The sequence below is a fragment of the Temnothorax curvispinosus genome, unplaced genomic scaffold (assembly GCF_003070985.1).
Source record: "Temnothorax curvispinosus isolate PA1 unplaced genomic scaffold, ASM307098v1 QBEX01000590.1, whole genome shotgun sequence".
Classification (NCBI taxonomy): Eukaryota; Metazoa; Arthropoda; class Insecta; order Hymenoptera; family Formicidae; genus Temnothorax; species Temnothorax curvispinosus.
In genome coordinates, this window is record NW_020210370.1 from 1 (window position 1) to 10,798 (window position 10,798).

General features: G+C 43.9%; 1 protein-coding gene across 1 annotated transcript; it reads right to left on the reverse strand.

Annotated features, from left to right (window-relative positions):
- Positions 1-9,505: 9,505 nt before the first annotated feature.
- On the reverse strand, positions 9,506-10,198 carry LOC112456117. The gene has a single exon (XM_025018443.1). The coding sequence runs from the start codon at positions 10,196-10,198 to the stop codon at positions 9,506-9,508; it is 693 nt and encodes a 230-aa protein (XP_024874211.1).
- Between the last annotated feature and the right edge of the window lie 600 nt (positions 10,199-10,798).

Here is a 10,798-nt window from a genome sequence, read left to right on the forward strand (position 1 = left end):
ATTCATTCAACCTGCTGTGTCCGATTTATTCTGTGCGCAACTGGGACTCACTCTAACCATCCAGTACAAAGAAAACTTTTCCCAAAACTAACCGTGCGCTTAATTGTTCATTTACTGGTGCACTCACCCTAGACCTCGTTCTGCGTAATTTAATGATTGACAAAGAAATTGTGCGCAAACGAACTGTGCGCTATTAAACTGTGCGTAATTGAATTGTGTGCAATTGAACTGTGTGCAATTGAACTGTGTGTAATTAAATTGTGCGCAATTTTGGGTCTAATAGCACAGTGTGCAATTGCAATCAGATAATATCATCGATCGCCGCCGTAAGGACATTATTATCTCTCGTGTGCTCCGAGTCATTCAATTGTCTCATATGTCGTACACTTGCGCGCGCCGCATTATCGCTGTCGCCGTCATACGTGCAATCTGATGATTTCTTCTTCTCGAAAATCAAGCAATTGTCCGTCTTGATCCAGAACGCGTTAGATCTGTAACTCACCGCGCGATGATTGGTAGGTAAATGATCTGTGTCGGCGTTTCCAATATCTTATATCTTGGTGATACGCTCAGAGAAAATTCATGTGTCGTATGAACGCGTTTGTCGTTGTTGTGTGGTCTCGCGTTACACTCCAAACGAATAATGTTTACTTTGATGATATTAATGGTGTGTTCGATTCGTGCCACTGTCCCGGCTGTAATATACGCTTCGACGAGAATCTCAGCAGCGATCAAATATTGTCGAGTTCGTTAAAGTTCACTCTGAAAGCGAACTTAATCTCGCTCTTTATCGTATTGTAATTAGCATGGAGCACTATCGGGTATTTTACAGCCTCGTCCTCATCCTCGTCACAGTTCGCATGAACGGTCTCCTTTCGCGCGACATCCGCGACCGATGTACGATTATCGTGATCGCTGAAACGAATTATGCGTCATGGACGTTTCCGTGAAATTTCACGTTTTAAAATCTCATGTATGGCTTGTAACTCGTACGATTCTTCGGGAATTGTAATTTCCGTCCAAATAAAATTTATTATTCAAAGAATTCACGTTCGATGTTGTATGATAAGTCTCAAAATCCGTTAGACCGAGTTCGTAGTCACTGTTGCTCAAATCCACGGCAGAAAAGTAATGTACCGCGAGGATGCTCTTTTCGGTCAACGTGAACGTCAAAAACATGTCGGGAAAACCGTTTAATGAATACTGAGTCTTTACGGCGCACCGTCAGGCTTTCAATTAATCATCGATCGTCCGAAGAAACAGCAGGCATAATTGTCCAGATGCCCTGATTGTAACGTTGAACGGGTGTACGATTGTACATACTCAATCTTCGTCACGTTCGGCCCGAAATATCACATTAATTCATTCGGCGATCGAAGATTACCGAAATTATTGAAATACAACACCCGGTTTTTCCTCTTTGCGTACGCTACCCAATGAGTACCGGGACTCGCTCGTCCAAATTTACAATACCGCTCTCGTTTCGAGTAAGTCCCGATTGCGCACATTACCAATCCGACACGACAATATTTCTTGATCGGACACATTCCCGATTGGACACAGTCTCGATCGAACACAGTCCCGTTCGGACACAGTGCCGATCGGACACAGTCCCGTTCGGACACAAAGACCCCATAACGAAAATATTTGAAATCCTACTAGTTTGGAACTTGTTTCGCTCTACTGCATATGGGGGTGTGAATGGACCTCGCTTCACGTGGTAAGTGAAAACCTATTCGGGACTGTATCCGATCGGGACTGTGTTCGAACGGGACTGTGCCCGATCGGCACTGTGTCCGAACGCGACTGTGTCCGAATGTAACTAAATGTGTCCGATAGCGACTGTGTCCGATCGAGTCTGTGTCCGAATGAGACTGTGTCCGATAAGAACTATGTCCAACCGAGACTGTGTCCAATCGGGAATGTCTGATTGGGAAATATTGTTGTGTCTAATTGTTAATGTGCGCAATCGAGACAATCCCCTCATTTGGACGTATACCAACACCGATCGGTAACCAGAGACAATCCCCTTGTTTCGACATATACCATCACCAGTCGGTAACGAGTCACGCAAGAAAACACCTTTGAAGAATGGTACGCGCATATGTTTCGCCAGCCTCTCCAATTATACGTTAGTCGTAATACCCGTGGGTAGGGATGGGATTAAAGTAGGTATCTTACAAGTAGGTTCGAATCTGTTGGCGTAGTTTCGAACCCTTTATAAATACCTTAAAAAACAAAAGTGTTACTTCCAAGTATACTTGAACCTGAATCAAATGTGTTCAAATCTTTTATGAGTACTTTTGTGCGCGGCAGGGATCTCAGCAAAAATGCGAGAGAGTTTAGGCGGAATTACTGTCAAAGAATTAAAGTATATATTTACAAAGTCTTTATACAAATTATTTACAATGTTTTAATTTAGATCGAGTCCGCGAGCCACGGTACAAACAGTGCAACCCTCAAGTCCGCAAATAAGAGAATTGCGCAAAAATGCGTAGACTAGATGCGAGCCGCGAAACCCTTTATATTTCATGCGCTATCTAAATTGTTCTATACTTTATCAGTCGCGAGACTTGAAAGCGAGTGCGAAGCGGCGCGCGGAGGACCAGAGCTTTATCGGCTCGCACTCTGAAACCCCGTTTGCGCTCCAAAAATAGCGCGGGGCCAATCAGCCGTCGACAGCCTGAGACTTCAGCAATTCGGAATTTTAATTGTTCAGCTATTCTCGGGGCCGACGACCGACCAGCTGTTTTCGACTACGTCTCTCCCTTTGTCCCGGGTGTTTACCTCTCGTTCCGAGGTCCCCGAGACAAAGGGAGATAAGCGGTACACGCGGAAGAGGCGTGACACGGTTGTCGTGCCTTTCGAAACTTCTCAGAAACGCGTCGACGATTCTCGGATACTCGAATATATTTAGCCGAATTTAGCTCAATTATATTTAGAATAAATTTTATGTAATCTTCGAGGAAGCCGAGCGCGTTTCCGAGAAAAGCCCCTTTATGCTTTCGATTAGACCGTTCGATTTCGAACATTCCGCCCGCCTCGTATGGTGGAACCTACGATTAATTTTTACGCGGAAACGTACGCGCTTTAAAAGTGGGTATCGATTCGTCGGCGAAAGATTAATTCGCGTCTCATTACCGCAGCGGCAAGCCACGAATTCGCAGAAACGTTTTGTTCGAAACTATGTTTTCAACGCGACATAAGAATCGCTAAAGCCGTGATCAGACTACGGATTGGGATTGAGATTGGATTGAAATTTAATCAATCAAAATAAAGGAAACTAACTTCAAGTTTAGTGAACTTTGCTCTAATTGGTCAAATTTCAATCCAATCTCAATCCCAATACGTAGTCTGATCACGGCATAACGGTCGTACGCGGGAGTTATACGCGACTTTATTTCTTACACGCGATATACATCAACCACGACGAATCGAGAAAGATTTCGCGATTATTCCTTGCTCCCCGGTGCGTCGCAGTCCGGGAGGAGGACGAGCTTGCTCACGAGCCGCCTGAGCGTCAATGCCGCCGTCCGAACCTTGACGACTCGGATCTGGCCGTTGTCTCCCGGAAATAGTTCCTCAATCCGAGTGAGGGGCCATTTGGTCGGGGGCGGGGTCTCGCTCCTCACGAGGCACAAGCGGCCCACTCGCACCTCCACATCGGCCTTGAGCCACTTCGGCCGGTGAGCCAGCGTCTGCAGATATTCCCGGGGCCACCGCGCCCAGAAGTGGTCCCGCATCTGCTGGACCTGCTGTCAACGGGACAAACGAGCCGTCCTTTCCTCCGTCAGCAACGGCTCCGGTACGGCGCTGAGAGCCGAGCCTATGAGGAAGTGACCAGGAGTGAGTGGACAGAGATCCTCGGAATCGTCCGACAGGGCCTGCAGCGGACGGGATTCAGGCACGCCTTGACTTGAGACAGCAGCGTGGCCATCTCCTCGTAGGTGAGCGTCGCCTCGCCAATCATTCGCCGTAGGTGATGCTTTGTCGACTTGACGGCCGCCTCGCAGATACCGCCAAAGTTAGGCGCCGCGGAGGGATTGAAGCGCCACGAGATCCTCTCCTCGGTGACGCGCTCGGCGATGCGTCGGCCCTCCTAGCTGCCTGCAGAGAACAGATCGCGCAATTGTGCGTCGGTACTGACAAAATTAGTGCCGCAGTCGCTGTACAGTGTTTGGCACAGGCTTCGGCGAGAGACGAAACGGCGCAGCGCAGCCAGGAAGGCGTCGGCGGTGTAGTCCGAGACCACGTCAAGGTGTACAGCTCTGGAACACAGACAGACAAAAACGACAATAAATGCTTTAGAGGCCCGTTAGCCTCGTCTCTCGTTAAGTGAAACGCCCTCGGCAAGATTATGGGATGCTTAGCGTCATAGGCGAGCAGGGCGTTCTTAAGTCGGCCACCGACTCGGAGAAGACCTCGCTCGTCCAAGAAGGGGCTCAATAGGGCGATGGAGCTGCGCGCCGGCAACGGAGCGCCCTTTCTGAGAGCCGCCGTCTTTTCCTTGAATTCCTTGGATTGGACCAAACTAATCAAGCCCGCGATAGCGTCGTCGAGCTCTTTGGAAGTTAGCACGAGGCCAGCGGCGAAATCGGTCCGATCTTCGTAGGAAGCTCGCCTCGCCCGCAGGCACCGCAGCCAACGACGGCACCAAGCTGTCGTCCGCAACAAACTCGTCAAAGACGAGTGCCTCGTCAGCAACTCGGATTCCTCGTAGCCCTCCGCCGCGGTCGCCGTGGCATGTACACGAGAGCGCCACTCCGGGAGGTCAGCAGGTATAGCGTCGTCCGAGGAAGCCGTCCACGGGCCGGTCTCAGATCGGAGCCAAGCAAGATCCCGCTACCAGAGAAAGAGTGGTTCACAAGTTCCCTTGGTAAGAGTCTCTGGGAAGCGCAGTCAGCGGGGTTTTCCCGCCCGGGCACGTGGTGCCAACACGCCTCAAGAAGAGTGAGCTGGATCTCGCTCACTCTATTCGCCACGTAGGTTTTCCAGGAGACCGGGTGGCCTCGAATCCAGCCCAGTACTATGGTCGCGTCCGTTCACAGGTGAGATGGATCCTCTTTGGCCTTGAGGACCCGCCGAGTGTGATCGACGAGTCGAACAAGTAAAGCGGCAAGCGTTCAGCTCCAGTCGTGCAAGGCTAACCTGTTTCAAGGGGGCGACCTTGGTTTTCGCCGCCACGAGCCTCACGTCTACCTCCCCGTTCGGGCTCTAGGTCCGTAGGTAAACGACCGCCGCGTACACCTTTTCCGAGGCGTCGGCGAAACCGTGGATACGAAACCGTCGCGCTTGACATCCGCTTGGTCACTCTTCAGCTATCGAGGTACTCGGATAGCCTCCAACAAAGGCAGCTCGGCTTGGAATTTGAGCCATCGTCGGTATCAGGGAGCGGCGTGTCCCAGTCCACGCCCAACAGCCAGGTGGACTAAAATAGAATTTTAGCCAACACGGTAGTAGGGGCGAGCTACCCCAGCCAAAGACAAAACCGATCGCTTCGTAATTGGGAACGGGCATGATGACGTCAGCTAGCCAATATGGCGACCATAGTACGGATCGTAAACACGCGAGACATATGTATGCTCACGAAATTTTGTTGATAAAATTGCAAAAATACGTAAAACGTGTATAAAAGTACCGTCACTATTCTCACGGAGTGTCTGAATGTATTAGTGTAGACTGTAAAAAAATTGTTGGGACAAAATGAAAGTGATTTCTTCAAAAAGGAAAGTTTCTAACCACGAATACTGTTGTGTGTACGGCTGTAAATCTCTCGCTTCTAACAATCGGGAAATATCTTTCCACAAATTTCCAGAAAAAGAAAAATGTACAGTGGAAGTTACAAATAAGTTCGGCACAATGGAAAAAATTGATAAGCGTAAGGCTTGGATAATGGCTATACACACTGGAAAAGCGGTGACAAGCAGAACGAAAATTTGCTCCTTACATTTTAGTGCTAGCGACTACGTTTTCTCAGGTACTTTCTGTTCAATTTTGTTTACGTTGTTTATATAAATATGTATATAAAAATGCAATTAAAGTTATACATTTTTTTATTAATTTTTCTTAGAGCTAGAATATCAAAGGCCACGTCTAAAAAAATCTGCTTCCAACACTTCAACTTCCCATGCAAAAGATCGTTTCTACTGCTTCAAAAGCCAGGGCTGAACGAGTTGCAAAACGAGAAGCGAAAAAAGCAAACAAAAAGGAGAAAGAAGAAACAGTGAAAGATACAGACGAGGCTGTTGCCATCGATATCAATGAAGTTGGAGTTGACAGCACGGGAAACAATGAGACGTTATTAATTGCAGATGAGGAGAAAACTAAAGTTAGGGACATCGATGTTCAAACGGATTTCTATTCTTCATATTATGATCAAATAAAAAGAGATCGTGAACTAAGTACAGCTACAGGAATTCCTAATTTTGAAATATTTCATGTAATAGTGAGTAATGTAAAAAAACTGTACAACAATGCTAAGAGTAAGTTATCAGTAGAGGAAAAAGTGATGCTGACATTTATTAAATTAAAACAAAATATTTCATTTGCTTTTTTGAGCACTTTGTTCAATTGCTATTCTGTAAAAACGTGTCGAAGAATTTTTGTAAACATGATTAGAGTACTGCGTGCATGTTTCGACAGCTGCATACATTGGCCCTCAAGACAAGAGATCCGTAGAAATATTCCAAACTGTTTCCTTCCATTTCCTGATATTCGCATAATATTAAATTGTACGGAAATACTTTTGCAAAAACCTAAATCTGTATGCTGTCAAGCGATAACATACTCTAATTATAAATCAAACTATACTTTAAAGTTCATGACAGGTGTTACACCAGCTGGAACAATTTCATTCGTAAGTCGTTGCTATGGAGGTCGATTTTCGGACAAAGCAATTTTTGAACAAAGCAACTTGTTTAGTTTGCTAGAAAAATATGATAGAATAATGATTGATAGAGGATTTTTTATAGATACACAATGCAAAGAACATGATATTCAAATCGTTAGGCCTCCATTCTTAAAAAATAAGAGTCAGTTATCAGCAGAAGAAGCACTTCTTAGCCAACAAATAGCAAAAGCGAGAGTTCATATTGAACGCAGTAATCAGAGGCTGAAAGTATTTAATATTTTGAAAGGTAGATTTCCCATTAGTTTGATACATCTTTATGAAGATATTTTTATAATTATTTGTGGTCTTGTAAACGTATGTTTACCTATTTTAAACGACGATAAGTTTCCTGTGTAAAAATAAATGTTTACATACTACAAATAAATTGATACAAATGTTTGAAACAAGAATCATTTATTATTTTTTTCGTACGTACATACAAAATGCAGCATTTGCTGGAAATAAACATGTTTTAAGGTATATACTAAATCAGTCACATATTCTTCGTCAACCGGAACAGGAATGACTAAATAAGTTTTGTCAAAGGATGCAAAAATCATAAAATCAGTAACTTGAACATTAATTATAGCCATGCATAATTGAACTTGCGCGTAGTACATGTGGCGTTTTTTAAAAGTACAATTTTCATCGAGATATTTTAACTTCGGAACCACATCGTCAATGTTATGATCTTTTCCATAAAAGGGACATTTTATTTCAATTAATTTTAATACATTTCCATTTTCGTCCAAAATAACACCATCTGGTGAACATGCCAACCACGGATTCTTATTAGAAACTACCAAGCCACATTGGTGCACTTTCAGTTGATAACTATTCTCATATACTTCGCGAGCAATTGGTTCGTTTTGTATTTCGTGTTGTACATATTTATTGGAGTGTTCTTTTGGATAAAAATAATTTAAACTTTTTCTTTCCCAGTTGGGTTTCTTATTATTCGCGTATGTGTACAACTCATAACACCGAGAACTTGTGATTCTAAATTTACGCTCTTCTTTCCATGTGACAAATGATCTTACACTATCTATGCAAATCTGTCTGTAATCTCCACGTAGTCTATGTGTTGTGTTTTGACAGCACTCTTTAAGGGTCCCTACATCTAATTTTGATAAGTTTTTCATAAATTCTGAAGTATTTGTTCGGCTTATAATTGCGTCTATATTATTCGTGCAATCGTGGGAGACACTGTTATCATGCAGTTCTATTTCATCATGTCTTCCATACCTAATTAAACATAAAATAAATAAATAATAATAGCAATGTATAAAAAATAATAATAATTTATTCCTTCGTATCTATAATTAAATGTATAAAAACAAATTGTAAAAAAAATTGTACAATCACTTTTTATTGAAATTCATTCACATATAGGTTATATACAGTAAATTCATTCGTATAATTAAATGTATAAAAATAAATTGATAAAAAAATGGTGTACAATGATAACAACTCTAGACCAACTTACAAATGTTTTTTCATAGCGCTTGATGAGACTGAAAGCCAATTTTGATTTATCTCCTCCCTTTTTTCTGCAGACACATTAACTACTTCGGTTTTTATTTTTTGCATGCAAGGGTGATCCAGTAAAGGCATCGGTTCATACTATTGCAATGCTTCTTTGGTTTTTTTTTTCCAGGAGCACTCGACATCAGTGCATGACAGTTCGTCAAGCTTCGAAAGTTCGACTCTTAAAACATAAAAAGAAATGAAACATTAAAATAGAAAAAACTAAATTATGCATTAATTAATCATCTTAGAATAATTTCTTAAATTGCATGCGAATTGACAGTCATGTATGCGATAAACTGATTATATTTTAAAACTTTCTGTTCATTGAGGTTAGAAAAAATGTTAGTTGTTAAAATCATGAGTATATACTATAAATTTTACTTACACTACATGTATATCAAAAGCTTATTATTATAAAAAATTATAAGATTCAACTTACATAAAAAAAATTCATACCTTTGACAAAACATGAGTGCTGCAATAATATGTTTGCATTGTCCGCTGTTTCCTGCTTTGCAGGAGCAGCACATTTTACCGATTTCTCCACTAGTTGAGATACTTCCTTCAATTTTATGAGGAATTCCGCTTTTCAAGCTAGATGTTTGCAAACATCTAGCTATTAATTGTATCGATCCGTCTTTGATTTGCGGTAAACGACCACAAGATACGATGTGTCCAGCTTGTAGTAATTTTTCTCCTTCCACGATATTCCGAGACGACAGAGTCGAGTCTGCATATCTGCAGATTTCTAACAATGTTAGAAACATGATTCAGTTTTGCTGGGTTCACTTTACACTGATTTATGCTTTCTATATCGACAAAAATGCGTGAGCACACATGTGTCTCGCGTGCACTCGCGTGTTTACGATCCGTACTATGGCCGCCATATTGGCTAGCTGACGTCATCATGCCCGTTCCTAATAGTCTCTAGTCGGATTAGTTGCGTCGAGTAGGAGAACTGGTCATCGTGCGGATGCCAGCGCAGTCCAAGGATCAAGTGGCTCTCTCCTGGCAGCCACCACCGGGCTCGCGTTGAAGGCGATCCTCAGGAAGAACTTCGTCAAGTATCGAAGCCTCGTTTGCCGACTATTTTTTAAGCGGGAACCCGCCCGCCATGCAGATTTGCTCCAGCTGACGACGGATCTCCTTGGCCTTTGAAATTGAGTCCGCGCCGGATAGGATGTCGTCCATATAACTCTCCAGTAAAAGCGCAATAACTTCTAGCGGGAACTCAGCTCCATCGTCTTTGGCCAGCTGATAAAGCGTGCGGATCGCCAGGAACGCGGAGCAAGCGAGCCCGTACGTGAACGTGATTAGGATGAATTCCAGCAACACCTCGCTAGGACTTTTACGCCAAACTATGCGCTGCAGATCTCGGTCCTCCGGGTGGACTTTGATCTGCCGGTACATTTTTTCAATGTCCGCCGCGAAAATGAAGCGTTGACGCCGCCACCGGAGTAAGATCTCCGCCAAAGCCGGCAGCAAATTCGGCCCGGTGTGCAGATGGTTATTTAGAGTCACTCCCGACGGCAACGCAGACGAGCCGTTAAAGATGACTCGCAATTTCGTCGTCGCGCTAGACTCCTTCATCACTCCGTGGTGAGGCAAATAACAGACGGGCGTCTTCGTCGGATCGACCGGCGTCATATGCCCGAGCTCGGCGTACTGATGCATAAAGTCCGTATACAGCGCATGGAAGGAAGCATCCCACGCGAACTTCGCTTCCATGGCCTTCATTACGCGAACGGGCGCGTGGCGCGTACCGGAGAGATCCGGCATCGGCTCAATAACGGGGAGGCGCACGACGTAGCGTCCGTCGGGTTTACGCGAATAAGTGCGCACGAAGTGCGCTTCGCACTCTTGATCGGCCTTCGAGAGTGGCACAGCCGCCAACGGAACCTCCTCTTGCTCCCAGAATCGTCTCACTATCCGCGACTGATCGTCCTCGACACGGCACTGATATGATTGCGCGACGTGACTCGAAACAGTTTCCCCGATAGCACCGGACAGGATCAAGCCGAAATTTTTTATTAATTATTTATTGCCAAAATGGCGGCACCAGAGCCATTGCTCCAAATAAGTGCCTTTTTGCGGAAGGCATCTAACGGGCGGAATCGAAGCTTCTATAATTTCTGAGCTGGAACAAAAATTCAAAGATTTTTGAAAAATATATAAGTTTTTCTATAGAAGTACCTAGGAGAATTGCAAAATATCATTTTTTGTAAGAATGGTGCATGTTGGAAAAAAGTGCTTCATTTTTCGCTAAAAAATGTCGCACAAAATTGTTTATAAAAAAAGTTTTGTTCAACTTATCGCAAAATCCCTAGGTACTTTTAAAGATAATGTTATTGTAAAGTTTCACTCAAAATTTCAAGTCAA

What these genes read in the sequence shown, in the direction of transcription:
- LOC112456117 (XM_025018443.1), bottom strand. Translation starts at nt 10,198, where the DNA reads ATGCCGGATCTCTCCGGTACGCGCCACGCGCCCGTTCGCGTAATGAAG.